General features: G+C 34.4%; 4 protein-coding genes across 5 annotated transcripts; 3 read left to right on the top strand and 1 right to left on the bottom strand.

Annotated features, from left to right (window-relative positions):
- Nucleotides 1-844: 844 nt before the first annotated feature.
- On the top strand, nucleotides 845-4638 carry LOC124933991 (NAD-dependent protein deacylase SRT2). Of its 2 annotated transcripts, none has more exons than XM_047474447.1 (12): nucleotides 845-1084; nucleotides 1292-1334; nucleotides 1420-1642; nucleotides 1736-1801; nucleotides 2182-2227; nucleotides 2623-2783; nucleotides 2860-2989; nucleotides 3092-3253; nucleotides 3348-3475; nucleotides 4097-4196; nucleotides 4274-4344; nucleotides 4459-4638. In XM_047474447.1, the coding sequence occupies exons 1-11, from the start codon at nucleotides 1040-1042 to the stop codon at nucleotides 4322-4324; spliced, it is 1155 nt and encodes a 384-aa protein (XP_047330403.1). In that variant the 5' UTR covers nucleotides 845-1039; the 3' UTR covers nucleotides 4325-4344; nucleotides 4459-4638. The 2 variants fall into 2 exon arrangements, with proteins under 2 accessions (XP_047330403.1, XP_047330402.1); XM_047474446.1 differs by having other exon boundaries at nucleotides 846-1084; nucleotides 4453-4638.
- Nucleotides 4639-4782: 144 nt separating this feature from the next.
- Nucleotides 4783-8200, top strand: LOC124933990 (amino-acid permease BAT1 homolog). Its single transcript, XM_047474445.1, has 5 exons — nucleotides 4783-5195; nucleotides 5291-5473; nucleotides 5564-5683; nucleotides 6010-6690; nucleotides 7485-8200. The coding sequence occupies exons 1-5, from the start codon at nucleotides 5112-5114 to the stop codon at nucleotides 7989-7991; spliced, it is 1575 nt and encodes a 524-aa protein (XP_047330401.1). The 5' UTR covers nucleotides 4783-5111; the 3' UTR covers nucleotides 7992-8200.
- Nucleotides 8201-12000: 3800 nt separating this feature from the next.
- LOC124933704 (ultraviolet-B receptor UVR8) lies at nucleotides 12001-14691 on the top strand. Its single transcript, XM_047474145.1, has 12 exons — nucleotides 12001-12258; nucleotides 12409-12595; nucleotides 12666-12812; nucleotides 12891-12972; nucleotides 13056-13214; nucleotides 13388-13561; nucleotides 13638-13709; nucleotides 13784-13855; nucleotides 13939-14057; nucleotides 14136-14221; nucleotides 14310-14362; nucleotides 14433-14691. The coding sequence occupies exons 1-12, from the start codon at nucleotides 12162-12164 to the stop codon at nucleotides 14520-14522; spliced, it is 1338 nt and encodes a 445-aa protein (XP_047330101.1). The 5' UTR covers nucleotides 12001-12161; the 3' UTR covers nucleotides 14523-14691.
- LOC124933703 (probable glucan 1,3-alpha-glucosidase) lies at nucleotides 14662-17790 on the bottom strand. Its single transcript, XM_047474144.1, has 5 exons — nucleotides 15982-17790; nucleotides 15764-15899; nucleotides 15449-15659; nucleotides 15159-15371; nucleotides 14662-15099 (listed from the first exon to the last, which is right to left on the bottom strand). The coding sequence occupies exons 1-5, from the start codon at nucleotides 17753-17755 to the stop codon at nucleotides 14728-14730; spliced, it is 2706 nt and encodes a 901-aa protein (XP_047330100.1). The 5' UTR covers nucleotides 17756-17790; the 3' UTR covers nucleotides 14662-14727.
- Between the last annotated feature and the right edge of the window lie 900 nt (nucleotides 17791-18690).

Genomic DNA, 18690 nt, shown 5'->3' with positions numbered 1-18690 from the left:
CAACAACTATTCCTCCATTAGTTACCTTCTACGCACCATTTCCACATCTGAACTGTGACATTCGCCATCACACTGTGTAACATAAATCAAATTACGCATTAAACCAAGAATGTGTCTCAACTTATTACAATTTGATGTCCCCCATGTCCACAATATCTAGTGGCTCACCATCTGTGATATAAACTTTATCGTAGTTTTCAGCCACATAGTTTTTCATTATTTGTTGTGGGTAGTGGTGTGGAGATGCTTCTGAGTCCAAAATATTCAAATCACTAACAAATCATCATGAACCAACTAACTATAACATAAAATGCACATTTAATATGCCCATTTTTACTATGATTGTCTTCTTTAAACTAGAGAGGGAGGGAGAATGCGATGGTTGTCTTTTTCAACAGCTGCTGATGTTGAACGGAGTCGTAGGGATGAGGGAAAAGTCGTTGCTGGCTACTAACGGGAAGTTAAGAGTTTTGAGGATGGGAAGAGGGATTATGGTTTAGGGAAAGGGAGAAATCGCTCCTGGCTGCTAATGTTAAACGAGAAGTTGGATAATTTAAAGTTTTTAGGGAAATTGAAACCGGATGAACTGAAAGAATGGAAAAATTAGGAGGGTATAAGGCACATTAAGGACATATGAACATTTCACAATATCAAAATATTATTTTTTTCAAACATTATTAAACTGACATTATTTTTCAAATTTAGTCATTTCCTCAAATTTCACCACATTACCATAATCTGATATTTGTGGTATTTAGTTTAGATCGAGTGTTCCTAATATTTATATTTAGACTAGAAAGAGTATATTCACCCCTAAAAGCTTATTATTATTCAGCAGATTCACCCCTAAAAAGGACTGATTTTTACCGGCGGCGTGGAAGCCGAAGTGCCCACATGGTTGTCTCCTCATAGTTTCTACAATCGTCAATTTGTGTGATGTGGAAAGCGACATGAAGCTGCTTCTTAAGTGTTAGTTCATCTGTAAATCGATGTTTTCAAATGTCCTATAGAAACCATACCATCTTGAAGACGGAGAAAAATGGTCGTGATGATGATGCCAGGGCTTTCTTTGCGATTCATCTCCGTAAGTCCTTCTTTCTTTTGGATTATTGTTTTACAGGAGTCTTTATCTTATATCGTTGAAAGAACTTCAAGGAATGAATACTCACTGCTGTTCGTTTGATAATTCAGATTCAATCTCGAATCCCTTTTTCAATTGTTAAGAAACCCAGTTGAAGATATCTAGAAGAAATGAAATGTTTATATTTTAATCTGTTTTCTGAAATTGCAGGCTTTTGGGACTGCAAAGAAATTTCTGGGTATTCCTTTATCATGTAAGTTTAGTTACCTCCCTCCAATAATATATTATGTTGTTTGTAGTTATAAGAGGTTTATTGTGATTCTTACTTGTATTTCCAGATGATTTTCATTCGTTGAGAGGAAATCGAGACATGATGCATCAGATCAAACATTTTCCTGGGAGGTCGATTCAGACTAAAACTCGAATAACTATCCCAGGAACTTCATTATTAGCTAATGACAATGCATCTTCAGACTTCTTAAGAGATAAGAAGTTGATTCCTGGTTCAGAGCCCCCAAGCACTAAAGATGTTGAGCTTCTGTACGAATTTATTGATCGAAGGTTCGTTCTTGTATCCTTTGTGGATTAGTATTCTTTTGTCCTTTCATTACCGTACTGTGACCATCTCATGTGAGTTCTTCATGTTCTCTGCAGTACCAAACTTGTGGTTTTGACAGGAGCTGGAATAAGCACGGAATGTGGAATTCCTGACTATAGGAGGTAGTTATTTTGTGCATTCAGACCCTACTTTACAGTTTTTAAAGTACCAAACATGAAATTAGATTCATCAATCTGGGGAACCAAGTACAGAATATGTTTCAACTTTCATGAACAGTGTACATTTCTTGGACTGTTAATGTTAATCCCTCACTTGTGCTTTTCATCCTTGTTTTTTATAACAGTCTTTTCAAATCTGTGAGATAAAGAAACATCTTTCAGTAGTTTTGAATTGGATCTTTTGTTATGTGAATCTTAATGAAAAGTGACATGCCTTTAAAATAAATATTAGCAATTCACTCCTAAACCAGCCAGTTTACATTTATCGTGGAAACTTTTAATGGACTAATACAACTTCGTGAACTTATTTTAATTTTTTGCAGCCCAAATGGAGCCTACAGTTCTGGATTTAAACCAATTACACATCAGGTGATTTAAAGGAATGTTTGTTACTTATGTGGATTTACTATTATTTCTTTTTCTTTCTGAACTAGAAGAAAAAAGTTATGTCATATACCAACTTACTCTTAAGTATTTGCTCGGTGTTAAATTGTTTTAAAAATTCAAACTGAAACATATATGAGGACATATAAAAACAAAACAATGTATTGCAAAACTTGGAGCATATGGAACATTACTTAAGTACCGGGATTGATTAAATTTCCCTAATTATACAATGCTGAATGATAGGAACTTTTCATAATTTTGTGTTAAGTATGTTAACATGACGGAACGACCTTTTGCTATATTTAACAGATGCATCTTCATATGTTGTGTTTGGATGAAACTTGCAACTAATTTCTATTTGGTGTCTTTACGATCAGGAGTTTCTCCGCTCAAGTAAGGCGAGAAGACGTTATTGGGCTAGAAGCTATGCAGGATGGATACGCTTCACTGCAGCTCAGCCTGGTGCTGCTCATTATGCCTTGGCATCTCTTGAAAAATCCAGCCGTATAAATTTTATGATTACCCAAAATGTGGATAGGTACTTTATGCTGGATGAAGAACTGGTATCTGTAATAACACCCAAGTTTGTGTTTTGATACGCCGTTTGTTCACAGGTTACATCATCGTGCTGGTAGTAATCCTCTTGAGCTACATGGAACTGTGTACACAGTAGGTTGTGTGGATTGTGGGTTTTCATTTGGTCGCCAACTGTTCCAAGATCAATTGAAAGCTATTAATTCCAAGGTCAGTCTTTTTGACTTTTCGATTTGGACTGAACTGGGTCATTTATTCTATTTCAAAATTGTGAATCATCAATTTGGACTGGGAAACTGATAATTTTTACAGTGGGCATCTGCCATTGAAAGTCTGGACTATGACAGTCTTAAAGACAAAAACTTTGGCATGAAAATACGGCCTGATGGTGATATTGAGATCGACGAAAAGTTCTGGGAAGAGGATTTTCATATTCCAACTTGCCAGAAATGTAATGGATTGCTCAAACCAGAGGTATGAACTTTTGATTGACTCTAGCTGCCGTTTCAGTTTTTCTATTCCTGATGTTGACTGATTTCTGAAGCACTTTTAACTGATAATGTTGAAGGTAGTCTTTTTTGGTGATAATGTTCCAAAGGATAGAGCTGACAAAGCAATGGAAGCTGCAAAGGGATGTGATGCGTTCCTTATACTTGGCTCGTCAGTAATGACCATGTCTGCTTTCAGACTTGTCAGGTACAACTTTTTTTTTCTATCTTATATTTGCCAAACATTACAAAGTTTGAGAAAATATAAGCCTTTTTGGTATGAGATTTTGTCACATTGACAAAAAACCATTTGGCTGAAAATATGTGATCTAAAACAAATCTGTAGCACTATCTAGAAATTTAAACTTTTCACACATTTTACACTAAAAATGTTCAATCACACTTTTCGTACCAAAATCGCTTTCACCTTGGCAATTTTCAAAAGTGATTGTGACAAAATACCAAGATTTCAAAAGACCACTACATGATCCACAAAATATGTTATACCAAATGAAAACAAATCACTTTCAGTGTAAACTTTAGCAATTTTCCAACGGGAATAAAGAGATTTTGACAAAATAACATTTTCTAAATGGGCTCATTGTTATAGAATTCCTCTGCACTGAAAATATTTCTTCTTGCATTCCTGGATGCGAATATTGCTTATAGATGTTTATTCTTTGTTATGGTGAATTCTTGTACAGCTAACATTTTCAACCAGAAGAAATCTCTGAACCATATTTCACTTATATAACAATTCACCTATTTTCTGTTTCTTGGGCATAAGAAGCTGGTTTGACTGAACTTATATTTTCTTTCAAAAATTCAGGGCTGCTCACGAGGCAGGTGCCGCCATTGGCATAGTAAATATAGGCGTGACCAGAGCAGATGACCTTGTTCCCTTAAAAATCAGTGCCAGATTAGGAGAGGTTTGTCTCAAACGAACGATGAATATTCTTACTCTATGCTGCAATCACATCATGATTATTTAACCTCTTCTATGCAGATACTTCCAAGAGTGCTCGACTTTGGTTCCCTTAGCATTCCAGCTGCCTAGTAGTTTTACAGAAAAAAAAGGTTCAGATAGCCATAAAGCTCATAAGATTACATTTTTTTCATCGATTAATCTTCACCCATGGTAAGTTATTCTAATTTGGTTGGTGAATTTCTTTCGCTTCTGTGCAGGAACAGTACAGCATGTTGTGCATTCATTCAAAATATTTGTTGCCCTATTTCTGATGACAATAGAAATCAGTTTGTCTTAGAAAACTTGAAATTGTATAATACTGAAAGGCAATGTTAGGCATCATCATATATTTATGATTAAATTATTCATTGTTATATGTAATTCATATCTTTCTCTTTATCCCATTCTCCAAATTCTTGTTGTCAAATAAATAACCTTACCCTGAATAATATATAGGTTGTTCTGATAGGTAGGATCCACCAAATCAGATTGGTCAACGAATTAATTTGTGGGTTTCATTAATTAAATAATGGTAAAATGAAGCGAAAACAGGTGAATTCAGCTTGCTTCTTTTAAGTATAGTTTGAAACTGGAAGCAATCTCCCTTTGACCAGAATATGAAAGCAGGAAGCCAGCCAACATAGTGGAATGGTTGAAAATGTCAAACCTGTTATCTCTCTTCATATAAACAAAGCATCTTTCACATTCTTGCCTTAACTATTTTCAACCCTCTTAAACTTTTCTGGTTTATAATACTCCCACCACCGAGAAAGTGTGTTCTCACATGGCGGAAAGGAGTATGTATATTTGAAGACCCTCATCTCTCTCTCACACACAACATAAAATCCAGTCCCGGAGGTGAAGACAGAGAGAAAAAATGGGGGAGCTTGAGGAAGTTATGGATTCAGGAGAGAAGAGGCTCAATGAATTGGGCTACAAGCAAGAGCTCAGGAGAGAGATGGTAATTATCATCATCATCAATTATAATATCATGATAATCTTTTGTTCCTTTAGTTATTGCTTAGCTGATGAAGAGTTTTTCCTTTTTTGTTGCAGACTCTGTTTAAAACTCTTGCTATATCGTTTTCAACTATGACCCTTTTCACAGGGATCACTCCTCTTTATGGGTCAAGTCTTCTATATGCTGGACCTGCCAGTCTTGTTTGGGGATGGGTTGTGGTTACCTTCTTCACCTGGTTTGTTGGTATTGCCATGGCTGAGATTTGCTCCTCTTTCCCCGTTAAGTCATTTTTCATCTTTCTTCTTATTCATTAATAATTATATTCTTGGAACTGTCTGTAACTAACTGCTTTCAAAACGTTCTTGCAGACTACAGGCTCTCTTTACTTTTGGGCTGCACACTTGGCAGGGCCTAAGTGGGGTCCGTTTGCATCGTGGTGCTGCGCATGGCTTGAGACGATTGGACTCATAGCAGGCATAGGAACACAGGTTTGTTCCGTGAATTATATTTGATTTAATCCCTTGGTAGTGTTTAATAACACAATTTTTCCTATTTAAGAAGTTTGTTGTGTTAGCATTCTCCAGAGTTTATGTAAAAAAAATCACAACTTATCGCTTAACGTAAATAATTAACTGTTTATTTGAATTTAATTTGATAACTGTTCTCTAAATCACTTAATTATTTAGATTCAACTCATAGAGAAAGACTACTTTTAACCCATGTTAATTAGTCATCTGTCTTAATTTTCAATTTTAACAAAAAAATAAAGCTCCATCCTTCCAAAAGTTTCCTAAATCCATCGATTTTGATGCAGGCTTATGCAGGTTCCCAAACTCTTCAAAGCATCATTCTATTATGCACGGGTACTAACAAGAACGGCGGTTACTTCGCTCCAAAATGGCTATTCTTGTGCATGTACATAGGCCTAACCGTCATATGGGCAATCCTCAACACGTTTGCTTTAGAAGTCATCGCTATTATTGACATAATCTCAATCTGGTGGCAGTTAGTGGGTGGGGTCATAATCGTCATTATGCTTCCGTTGGTGGCACCCACCAGACAGTCCGCTTCTTTTGTGTTCACTTCCTTCGAACTTGGTGACGAAACAACTGGAGTATCGAGTGTGGTTTATGCTGTTGTTTTAGCGTTCCTTGTGAGTCAATATTCTCTTTATGGTTATGATGCTGCAGCCCACTTAACGGAGGAGACTAAAGGGGCTGATAAAAACGGACCCATTGCTATCCTCTCTAGCATAGGGATTATCTCGTTTTTTGGATGGGCTTATATATTGGCTCTTACCTTCAGCATTCAGGACCCGAAATATTTATTCGATACGTCTAATGAGACGGCGGGCGCGTTTGTGCCGGCCCAGATTCTGTACGATGCGTTTCATGGGAGATATGGAAGTGGCACTGGAGCGATTGTTTTGCTGTTCATTATATGGGGTTCTTTCTTCTTTGGTGGGCTTTCCATCACAACCAGTGCAGCTAGAGTGGTGAGTACTAACCTCTCCCAATTCGCCTTCTTCATGTTTAAAAGTTTATTTTGCTTTCTCAACTTGCATCAAAAGCTCGGTTTTGCATTATTTTTTTTCTGACATGACTCATCATTGTCACTGTTATAACTCCATTTAAATCAGAACGTTCTTAGTGAGAATTTAACGGTCTCTTAGGTAAGATTTTTTGATAACCTACTTTTATTTATCATATAAGTTTTTTTTGGACAAAATCCTAAAAACCCCAAGATCAAACAAGCTCCAAGAGGTAATAATTTCAGTCATTACGAAACTGAGTAAGGATGCAAAACGAGCTTTACATGCAAGTTGAGGAAACAAATTGAAATTCTATCCTATATAGGAATAATATTATACATACTCCGGCTCGGAGTTAGCAATGAAGATTTTAATTTTTTTTATTCAATATTATAGGTATTCGGATAGTTCATCTCAATCATTTCATTATTATTTTCATTTATTAAGGTTACTATATTAATGAAGAGTGCAAAAAAAAGTATAATTAGAAAGAATATTTTGACAACACTTTCTAGATCTGTGTTTGGACGAGAAAACATCAACAAATTTATGAATATCTGTGTAATTAAGTTATGTTTCCAAAAATTATCTCATTTAAATCATCATAATACATGACAAAAATAGTGTTTTCAAGGTAATTTAGTGATGTTTTCTCATTGAAACTCATAACCAACTTCAGATCCAGCTCCAGAGAAAGCTCTCTCATTGAACCAATTCATTTGTTTTGGAATTCAAAACTAATAATAATTCAATTTCAGGTCTACGCCTTGTCAAGAGACAAGGGAGTTCCATTTTCTTCAATCTGGAGAAAAATCCACCCAAAATACAAAGTACCATCAAACGCTGTCTGGCTTTGTGCAGCTATATGCATTATCCTTGGGCTGCCAATATTGAAAGTTAACGTGGTATTCACTGCAATAACCTCAATATGCACTATTGGTTGGGTTGGGGGATACGCAGTCCCTATATTTGCTCGACTTGTAATGAAAGAAGAGAATTTCAAGCCGGGGCCATTTTACTTGGGAAAGGCTAGAAGACCCGTTTGCTTGATTGCATTCGTCTGGATTTGCTATACATGTTCAGTCTTCCTTCTGCCAACTTTGTATCCAATCAATTGGAATACATTCAACTATGCTCCGGTTGCATTGGGTGTGGGTTTAGGTTTGATCATGCTTTGGTGGCTAGTTGATGCCAGAAATTGGTTTAAAGGACCTGTTAGAAACATAGATAGTAATAATAATAACACCCATAATGACAAATTCTGATCATTTTATGTTCTAGATTATCTATGTAATATTTTGTTCTATACAATCTTTGTTTTTTATGTTCTAGGTTGGCCTACAAAAGTTAGGATGTTGTGGTTTTGATCGGGTCAGGTTGACCCACTTCAATTATGGTTGTATTTATACCAGATATGCCGACCCATTAAAATTTGACACACCATATTTATGAATGAGCTGATTGACCCGCTAAATTTATGATTGTTGTGTTTATCTTCGAATGGGTAGGTTACTCAAATTTATTTTGATCTGTATTAGCTGGTTAAAATTACAATTTTGATGTTTATATTAGGGTTGGTTGTGGATCCGGTTGGATTGGTTGTGGATCCGGTTGGACCTCAAATAAATTTAAATTTATTTGAAAGACGTAAAATGAATTGTAATATATCAATTTTCTCCGAAGTTCATAATATTAATTAAAATATTATGAGTGCGATGAGATTAGTTCGTCGGTTATATTAAATCAAGACCCTTACATCTTTTGAATTTGATTGGTATAACAGCCGACGGATGGAATGATCATCCCTAGTTTATACTCGTTTTAATTTATATCGGGACGAGGTTAGAAAATCGATCAATCCTGATAAAATCGGCCAAAAATATCAACTTAATCAAATTCGAATAGGCTAGAAATCAAATGTAAGCAAATTGATCAAACCTTGTAAAATTGAACTAAATCAGCCAAAAAAAAAATAAAAAATCAATTGAATCAAAATCGAACAGGCTAGAACTTGAATGTAAGCAAACCGGGAAAAATCAACCAAATCAAAATTGAACCGGTGGGAACTTAAAACTTGTTTGTTTTCTTATGTCAAACCATTTTTTTCTTTTTCTCTTTTATAATGATTTTGAAATTTTAATTTTGATAAAATTTCTTCATTCATATTTAAATATGTCATTGTATTTTGATTTTAAAATTTGTTATTGTTTACGTGCCACAATATTAAATTGTGTTAATGTTTTTTTGCCAAAATATTAAATTTTATTATTTGCTTGATTTTATTATTTTAAATTTAGTTTTTTATTTTATTTTAAATAATAATTAAATATATAGATCTTTCTTATTAATAAAAAGCTCTAAAGGAAACGAGAAAAAGGTAAGCTTTGAAGCCATTATTGGCTAGTTTTTCCATCATCCAATTTTTTTGATAAGAAAATGAAACTTGACGAAAAAGAAGTGAACACGAAGGGTTGATGTAATAGAGCTCGAACGAAGTGTTCAGAACTTTTTTCTTCGGGTGAAGAACGAAATTTCGTCTTTGTTTTTCTTCAAACCCCCAACCCGCTCTCAATCGCCACTATTAATGGGGTCTCGGTTGATTTTCTTTCCTTTAGGTACTCAAATGTTTTAGTTCGCCAAGTTTGAAAAGTTCAAAGAGCGCAGACTAGCCACGGAGCTTGGATACGGTTTCCCGATCCGAGATTTGTGGATCACAGACGATATCTCCCCATGGCCTTTGCCTCTGAAAGCGTCCTTCCTTCTCAATGCTGGGCATTTATCCAATGCATGATTTTAGATCTTTTTCCCTATGAAGGCGTGCAAATTGCAAAGCATAGGCTACACACGCGCCTTTTGATATGATAAGACGGTAATCGCGATACACTTCCTACCAACCAAATCTCGACTTTGAATAATCTTTCGTAAAGCCCTTCGGACCCTTGCGACCCTATTCAATTAGGGTCGTGAACGACCCCTTTATTGGTTATGTTTAGAATAATTATCGGTCTATATTTAAAGAATCTGAATAATGATAAATAATTTCTAAGTTCATTTTTAGTTACATTTTATATGAACAAGTGTAAATAAATTTTATTTTATAATTATAATTATATTTATTATATTATTTATATTTTAAATATATATTTTATATTTATTTAATTAAAAATAATAATATTTAATTATAATTGAATATATAATAAAAATAATTTATTTTTTAAAATAATCTTCTACCATGAGATTTTAATATTAATTAATAATAGAAAGAGAATTACAAATCATAGTATTTTATATATTCACCCCAAGCAGAAATAGAGATTAAAAAATAATAATAATAATAGTCTTATTATAATTATTTTAATAATTAAAATATAAAACTATGTTTAGTTTATTTTTATCAAATTTTAAATACATAAAGAAAATTTAATAATTAAATTAATTAAAAACTGAAACAACCTATTTTATATATGTCAAAAAAGTGTAAAGGAACAACATAAAAATAAAAACACCCTAAAAACATGATCAAATATGGTGTATCCTACATATTTAAATGATTAAAAAAAAAGTTAATATGAACTTTCTAGGGATTGAAGGAGTTAATTAATACAACTACATTTAAGCTAAATTAGTTTCGAAATGGGTTTGTGTCAAAACATTTTTTTTTAAAGAACAATACACTTCTCCACAATTTATTTCTCGTAATATTCTGGTCTATCATGTCTTAGAAAATTAGTATATTCTTATATTTAAAAATTATAATTAATTCTAAAAAAAATTAACTTTCAAAATATAAAACTAAATAATTTATGTACAACATTGTTCATTTAAGTTTTAAAAAAAATCGAACAAATTAAAATATCATTTATCTCCTATATTATCAATTATATCACTTAATTTATTATAATAATACATTTTATTTTAAAATAAAAAAATTATTATTATATATTAATTTTTTTTATAAATTTTTAAAAAATTAAAATCAATGTAAACTAATATTTTTAAAATAAATCAAATTTATTTCAATATCTCAAACTAAACAGCTTCAATAATTCAATCGTGTGTGTGAGAGAGGGACTGCAGCTAGTCTCCAGCTATACATATGATACATTAATGTTTCGAAATGCTTTTTTGTTTGGATGCAAAACTAAGTTCCTGTTTTCAAACAATAAATATTTTTTAAAGCTTAAACCAAACATCTAGAACTAGTTTGATTTTGTTTTAATATGGTCTTTTGTTATAATTTTATTATTGATATATATAATTTATATCTGGGTAAAAAATTGTAACTAATCATTTTATATTATAACAAATTCTTTATATCACTTCATTTTTCATCTATATACTATGTATTAATATTATATATATTTTATTATTATATAAGAGGAGTGATAGAGAAAATTAATTTAGGAGACGAACTATTTGTCATTGCATGGCTATTCTTCCTCGTTCTCGTTCTCATTCTCTCTCCCAATTATTTCTCTTTATATAATATATTAAATATATAAATTTAATTTTATATTATTATTATATATAATAATTTTAATATTTTGTATTTTTGAAAAATAATCCAATATTATAATTAAATATATATATATATATTATAATAATTTAATTAATTATTATTATTATTACACTTTAATTAAATTATAAATAATATTGTTTATTATATATTTATTCTATTCTAATTATTAATAATATTTAAATTGAATAAATATAATTTATAATTTTTATTTTAATTAATATAAAATATTATATTAATTATTAAATATAATGATTATAATATTAAATAATAATACAATAATTTATAATAATAAATAAATTAAAAGAAAAATAATAATAATAATTCATTATATAAAATAATTTTAAATTCATATTTTTACTTTAATTAATTAAATAGATAAAATATCAATTTATTCTTATTTATATTATCTTATATAATTTATATCTTTTTTTTAAATTATAATGTATAATAGACTACCTTAATAATAAATAATAAAAAAAATTTGGTCAAATAGTAAATAAATAGTTAACTCTTGTAATAAATACTGCAAAGTCTTCTTCACCGTCAGCTGCTGCCGGCAGACTCTCTCTCTCTCTCTATCTTCTTTAAGTCTGTAATCTGTAATTGAATTTACGCTCTTTACTGTTGTTATCCTTTAAGAAGGTTAGACCCAGATTTTTTTTAAAAGAAAAACAAACGTTGCTATCTCCATCGTTGAATTTATTACTCTATGGCCCATTCCCCTAGTCTCTTTCTTCTACAAGAGACTAGACTAGAGAGAAAGAGAGAGATAGAGAGAAGCCAGGAAGATACTTTTTGAATATCTTCCACCAGCATTGTCTGTCCTTCTTTCAATGCTTTCTTCACAAAACCCAATTTCACAACTGTTCAAGCTTTGATCTTGAAAGAATAACCTTCTCCATAGCTCCACAAAGAGATGGCAGATGATGGGTTAGTAAATAATGATCATGGGGAGTCGATTCGGAGAGTGGTTTTCCTATCTGCTGGTGCTAGTCATTCTGTTGCTCTCCTTTGTAAGTTTTTTTCTCTTGTTTTCTTTGATTCTTAAAAGTCTTGTCTTGATCTGATATCAAATCTAGTTGAAAATGAGCATTACCCAGTTGTTGTTTTTAAGTGGATAAGTGTAAAATAGCTGAATTTTGAATGAATTTTGGAATGAATAGCTGGGAATATTGTATGTTCTTGGGGTCGAGGAGAAGATGGACAATTGGGACATGGTGATGCTGAAGATAGATTGTTGCCTACTCAATTGAGTGCATTAGATGGTCATGAGATTATATCTATTATCTGTGGAGCTGATCATACTATTGCTCTTTCTCAATCAAACAAACAAGTTTACAGTTGGGGATGGTTAGTTTAATGAATTGTTTGTTTTTTTTCTTTTGATTATAGAATGAACATCTTTGGTTTGTTTTATTAGGGGTGATTTCGGGAGGCTTGGGCATGGGAATTCTAGTGATTTGTTTATTCCTCAGCCGATTAAAGCATTACAAGGGTCAAGGATTTTGCAGATTGCTTGTGGTGATAGCCATTGTTTGGCTGTCACCGATGAAGGCGAAGTACAAAGGTTTGTAAAACTCTTGTTCACTTCTTCACATTTTGAATTCAAAATTCAAACATAAAATACGATCTTTTGTTTTTGAAGTTGGGGGAGAAATCAAAATGGTCAACTTGGTCTTGGTACGACAGAGGACTCACTTGTTCCACAGAAAATCGAGGCCTTCAAGGTATTTCCAAAAAAATGTACAAAGTGTAAAAAGATTGAGCTGCAATTTTCAGAAATTTTCTAAAACGGTTGGTTATTTTGTAGGGGATACGGGTGAAAATGGTTGCTGCAGGTGCTGAGCATACTGCTGCTGTTACTGAGGATGGTAATCTTTATGGATGGGGCTGGGGAAGATATGGAAACTTGGGTTTAGGCGACAGAGCTGACCGTTTAGTTCCAAACAAAGTTTCAAATGTCAATAATGTAGGTCATTATTCATAGTCAATTTGGTCACTCTTCTTGTTTCATCTGAATTCGAATCCAGATAAGGAACTGCCGACAAATTTCAAAATGTGGTTGACTTAAGTTCTGTTTCTCAATTATTTCTTTTTTGGGGTGAAGTTTTTCTGTTTCTTTTTTATATTCTTGACTTTCAGGAGGAGAAGATGGTAAAGGTGGCATGTGGGTGGAGGCACACAATATCAGTCACTTCTTCGGGTGGTTTATACACTTACGGGTGGAGTAAATATGGCCAGCTTGGTCATGGAGATTTTCAAGACCATCTTGTACCCAATAGGCTCCAAGCTTTGCAAGGCCATTTCATTTCCGAGGTTCTTTTTTGAAATCTTTTCATTCATCTTCACTTGAACTGTTAAGTTTCATTCAACATGCCTATGATTTTTCCAGATATCAGGCGGTTGGAGACACACGATGGCATTAACATCTAATGGAGAATTATACGGTTGGGGATGGAATAAGGTCAGTGACTTAATAAGAAAGTTTATCTTGACCCACTCAAAGTGGTTAGCTTGAACCCTGTTATGTTGGTTCAGTTTGGACAGGTTGGTGTTGGGGACAATGTGGATCATTGCTCTCCAGTTCAAGTTAGATTTCCACGAGAACAGGTCGGTTTTCTTGTGTTTTGATCTATATCCATTCGCGCTTCTGTCAGATATTTACGAGTATTTGTTTCTCTTATGTTTGATAGAAAGTTGTTGGGATTTCTTGTGGATGGAGACATACTCTTGCGGTTACTGAAACCCATAATGTCTTTTCATGGGGAAGAGGAACAAATGGACAGCTTGGACTTGGAGAATCTGTTGACAGGTAAATAACTAACCAAAGTTAGTTAGAATGTATGACAAAATAGACCCTTAGTTTAATTTCTTGTTTGGAAATCTGAAGAAACATCCCAAAGATCATAGAGCCACTGAGCGTTGATGGGTCTAACGGGCTGCAGATTGAATCAGCCAATGTGGAACTGATACCAGGTTCTTTCTCATTCAATTGCATGTTTGGTTTTCTATCCTTAACCGGTTTTATTTTTTTACTTATTTCAATCTGTCTTTATTTGAGCAGGGAAAACTTGGGTCTCGCCAACCCAGAGATATGCTGTTGTTCCTGACGATAATGTAAGTTTCGGGACATATATATTAATTCCAATTCCTTATAACTGATTCAAGATTATATCTTTGTGTGTAGGCCCCGCATCAAATCGTTGCTCCATCCACAAGTGTCGATGGAAATGATGCAAGTGTACCTGGGAATGATGTCAAAAGGATACGCCTTTGAAATACTCAAGATTCAGTATGTAGAGATTTTCCACTTTTTTGAATTGTCTGCGCGATGTTATGACTATTCTGCAAGTTTGCTTATGCTCTCGTCGTGTTCTTGCACATTTATTGATCTTTGTCTGGACTCGGTTAGGTCATTATCGAATGAAAAACTAGCTCAAAATGCATCTTTTCGATTGAATCACTAAACATACATTGATTATTTACAAAATTCTAATGGTCCAATCATCTGAAATCCTGACATTAGGCCTGCGAATTATGGGAACAATCGGGCTGTTCTTCCTCATGGTATAAAGTGGGCCCTGCACTATCTCCACCTTGCGGTTCCCAGGTTCAATAACCGCATCTTTAGCTCCAAAAATCTCTCCAAGAAGAATAATCTTCTCAATAACACAATTAGATGAGTATCCACCATTGCTCTTGACAGATGACAACACCATATTAGAACTCGTAAGTTCCCCATTGGAGAAAACAAACCGCCTATGAATAAACGCTCCATTAGCAAATTCAAAACTCTTTCCATCGTCCACATATAGCTCACCAACAGCCTCCTGAGTATCGTCAAGAGCTATCACCTAAAAAAACACAAAATCAATATGATTCCTTAGATACCCAAATGTGTGTTAACACTTACTAGAGTGTAAGGATCAATGGCCATCTGTGTGGAGCTTCGACGAGATCTGTCTTTTCTAGGTACGATAGTTCCAGCTCTTTGGAAAACGGGAATGTGTTCTTCAGAAACATCAAGCTTATAAGTTTTGCCACCTTCATACCTAATTCCATAGTTCAAATCATACCACCATGATCCTCCTTCAGTTGGTAGATAAACAGATACACCGTTTGCTTTCTGTTACCCACAAGAAAATTTGTCAAAAAAATTCAATTTTTTTGAAAATATTAATTTCAAACTCATTAACTTTTTACCTCAATGAATATCCCTTGAACCAAAAGACAGTTCCCAACCATGAAGGCTTCGTCGATGGTGAAAGTTGGTTTGTCGGACGCGAACTCCATCCAGAGCGGGCGCATGACAGGCGAACCTGTCGTGTTCGCCTCTCTAAATAGAGTATAGAAGTATGGCAACAATGTGTATCGCATTTGTATGGCTTCTCTTATAAGTTCTGTATTTCGATCTCTGTAATAATCATTTATAGGCAAATTTGAGAACCATCAATTTTCTTTTACGCGAGTTATCCTAAATGGATATAATTTTCATCTTCAAATAAGAAGATTACTTACCCAAACAACCACGGTTCTCGTCTTTCAGCGTCTTGATGAGTGTGTGCTCTAAAGAAAGGGTAATAACAACCGAGTTGATACCAACGAACTAACAATTCCGGTTCAGGGTCCCCAAAAAACCCACCAACATCAGCACCTATATACATAAACAACTGTATTAATACAAACTTCGACATTTTCAAACCAAAAACAAAACAAGACATTTCTTTTCATTTTACCCGAAAACGCATTCCCCGTGAGACCAAGAGTCAACACCATCGGAACAGAAACCTTAAGATGCTCCCAATTCGCGGTGTTATCCCCGGTCCAAACCGCCCCATACTTTTGACTACCGGAAAAGAACGCCCTCGACAAAACAAAAGGTCTATCTTTTCCATCACATCTCTGCACCAAACCATCTGTCGTCGCCATATTAAAGTAATACCCATACGCGTTATGCAATTCTCTATGCTCGAAACCCCCAACATGTAAAGAATCTCTTGGCATTGTCACCTCAGGACCATTAAACACGGAAGGCTCATTCATATCATTCCATATATACAACGAACGGGTCGACCCGTTATAGCTAGTAAACGATAACTTACCTGCCCACCATGATCGAATCTCGGGGCTTACCACATCAATATAAGAAGATGAACCGGGCCAACACCATCCATCAAAATCATTACTAGATGAATCCTTAATATAATATCCTTTTTTAGTAGCTTCATTATGCAAAGGGAAAGAATCATCCCTTTTAATATGAGGATCCACAATAGTAACCATGTGTCTTCCTTTACCAGCCAATTTATTTTGCATCTTTTCTGGATTTGGAAACAATAGTTTATCCCACGTGAAGCATTTCTTAGTATCAGTATGATCAATATCAAGCCAAAGAACATCATAAGGAATGTCGAATTCGTCAAAATTCGAATCAACTTGACTGACATGTTCTTCATCACGACAGTTCAAAATGCATTGATGATAACCTGTCGCGAATAATTGTGGCAATGCTGGTGAACCCGTTACAGTAATGTATTGTCGAATAACATCCTTCGGATTAGGTCCCACGAAGAAGAAGGTGTCGACGATTCCTGCTTCAGACATCCAAACAGTATCAACTCTATTTCGAATGGAATCATTGTCATTATCATTATCATTCCAGCCAGAGGCAAGAACATCGACCTGCATTTCAGAGGCGTTTAACCAGAAGAAACCGGAGGTTCCTCTAGATTTACCATGTGAAAGCATGAAGGGTATAGAACCATAAAGCCCAAATGAAGAATCATGTAAATATTCAAACACATCCAAGTTAAAAAGTCTATAAGGTTCAGAATCTTGATCAATTCCAGGTCCTCTAGTTGGTTTCAATGCTAGACTAGTGGCGTGTTCAGGAATTCCATAAACGAAATCAGATTCATGAAATGAAACATCAAAACTAATTGATTGAGGACCAAAGGGTCTTGAATCAGTATGAACTTTAAACTTCTCTTCCCAATCATCTCCTTCTTTCTTAACTCTCAATTGTTCAAAATCAAACAAACCATATGAATTCAATGAAATTACACGCTTACCTCCTTTCTCTCTAACGAATATCTCAAATGGGTCGTGTCTAATAACAGCTTCAAACCCATCTGCCAAATGAATAATCGATGAAGGAATCGAATCGTTACCCATTACTTCTGTCACTATCTTCTTTAACAAAATCTTCTTCTCGAAGAACTCTGGAACAATCACATCGTTGACCTCAAACCTTTTTTTCGGAGGATCGAGATTCGGATCTTCATCAATCTTGAGCCGCAAAATGCCGTATTGGTAAACTGATAAGGAGAGAAGTAATGGGTTATCGTTGTTGGGGATGAGCTTGGCTGTAAGATCTCCATTGGAGATTGAAACATTCGTTGCTTTAAGGGAACAATGGCTGGGTTTTCGTGATCGAGCTCGTTTGCAGAATGGCGTTTGGTTATAGCTTTTGAAGTCGTCGTCTCTGTTGGAAGATGATACTGGAGCCATTAGAAGAGGGCAATTTCATTCTACTGATTCACCAACGTAGGATTTTGATGCTATTTGTTAATTTGTTATTGCTTCAGACATCAGCAAAGTGGAAGATGCGTTTAAAAAGAAAGAAAAACGGCTATATATAGTGAGAATAATGTATGAAAGATTAAAAATCGCACCGAAATTAACAAATAATGTATGCGTTTTAAAGAGGAAGACACTGTCTGTAAGAGTAACATCGAAATAACCATAAGACTATAAGACCCACGAGTAGAGAATAATGTTAGGAAAGATTACTAGAGAGAATGGTGCGGTTAAAATCGCGGGTCGACCAAATTTGCATTTCTACTTAAAAAATATGAGTAAAGAGTGACAACAAAATCGAAAAAAAATGTAAAATCAGCGTAAACTATGTAAAACCGCTGAAAATTGTTGCATTGTAGCACGTGTGTGGCCCAGCCCATAAGGGCCATGTGGACATGACGTCTATGAGTAATTCAAAGAAAAAATATCAATGATTGTGGGAACGAGTAAAAGGTTCGCTACTAGGATAAAAGGATTCTCTGATAAAGAAAATCCAGGATCTGATTGATAATGAGATCATCTCCAAACCTGGTCCCAACGTCACGAGCAATCCTGTACTTGTTAAAAGAGATAGACTCGGACTCTTCGATGATAAAAAGCTAATAGATGATCAGATTCGTCATTCAAAGAGAACATTTGATACCATTGCCTTATTCGTTTCGTATCTATCATCCGGTAAGGTTCCTTTTGTCAGATACTCGATATGACCGCTATCGCCCCTCGTAAGGCCGACAACAGGCTCGCTACTGAGTTCTAGCTCAATGCGGACACCAATTCTTGTTATTTTTCCGAGCCCCCATGCCGTGACTTCGACTTTGAGTATGATGAATGAGTGGAAATAAAAGCTACATCATTGACTCCAGAGA

This window comes from Impatiens glandulifera, chromosome 4, assembly GCF_907164915.1.
Source record: "Impatiens glandulifera chromosome 4, dImpGla2.1, whole genome shotgun sequence".
In the NCBI taxonomy this organism is placed as follows: Eukaryota; Viridiplantae; Streptophyta; class Magnoliopsida; order Ericales; family Balsaminaceae; genus Impatiens; species Impatiens glandulifera.
The sequence above is the reverse complement of the archived record's forward strand: the minus strand, read 5'-3'. Positions and strand labels throughout refer to the sequence as shown.

What these genes read in the sequence shown, in the direction of transcription:
- LOC124933991 (XM_047474447.1), top strand. Translation starts at nt 1,040, where the DNA reads ATGGTCGTGATGATGATGCCAGGGCTTTCTTTGCGATTCATCTCC. An exon ending in TTTCTTTGCGATTCATCTCC is followed by an intron (nt 1,085 to 1,291) that starts GTAAGTCCTTCT and finishes CTGAAATTGCAG; the next exon opens with GCTTTTGGGACTGCAAAGAA. An exon ending in TTAAACCAATTACACATCAG is followed by an intron (nt 2,228 to 2,622) that starts GTGATTTAAAGG and finishes CTTTACGATCAG; the next exon opens with GAGTTTCTCCGCTCAAGTAA.
- LOC124933990 (XM_047474445.1), top strand. Translation starts at nt 5,112, where the DNA reads ATGGGGGAGCTTGAGGAAGTTATGGATTCAGGAGAGAAGAGGCTCAAT. An exon ending in TAGCAGGCATAGGAACACAG is followed by an intron (nt 5,684 to 6,009) that starts GTTTGTTCCGTG and finishes ATTTTGATGCAG; the next exon opens with GCTTATGCAGGTTCCCAAAC. An exon ending in CAACCAGTGCAGCTAGAGTG is followed by an intron (nt 6,691 to 7,484) that starts GTGAGTACTAAC and finishes ATTCAATTTCAG; the next exon opens with GTCTACGCCTTGTCAAGAGA.
- LOC124933704 (XM_047474145.1), top strand. Translation starts at nt 12,162, where the DNA reads ATGGCAGATGATGGGTTAGTAAATAATGATCATGGGGAGTCGATTCGG. An exon ending in AAGGCCATTTCATTTCCGAG is followed by an intron (nt 13,562 to 13,637) that starts GTTCTTTTTTGA and finishes TGATTTTTCCAG; the next exon opens with ATATCAGGCGGTTGGAGACA. An exon ending in TTAGATTTCCACGAGAACAG is followed by an intron (nt 13,856 to 13,938) that starts GTCGGTTTTCTT and finishes TATGTTTGATAG; the next exon opens with AAAGTTGTTGGGATTTCTTG.
- LOC124933703 (XM_047474144.1), bottom strand. Translation starts at nt 17,755, where the DNA reads ATGGCTCCAGTATCATCTTCCAACAGAGACGACGACTTCAAAAGCTAT. An exon ending in CACGGGGAATGCGTTTTCGG is followed by an intron (nt 15,900 to 15,981) that starts GTAAAATGAAAA and finishes TTATGTATATAG; the next exon opens with GTGCTGATGTTGGTGGGTTT. An exon ending in CCATTGATCCTTACACTCTA is followed by an intron (nt 15,100 to 15,158) that starts GTAAGTGTTAAC and finishes GTGTTTTTTTAG; the next exon opens with GTGATAGCTCTTGACGATAC.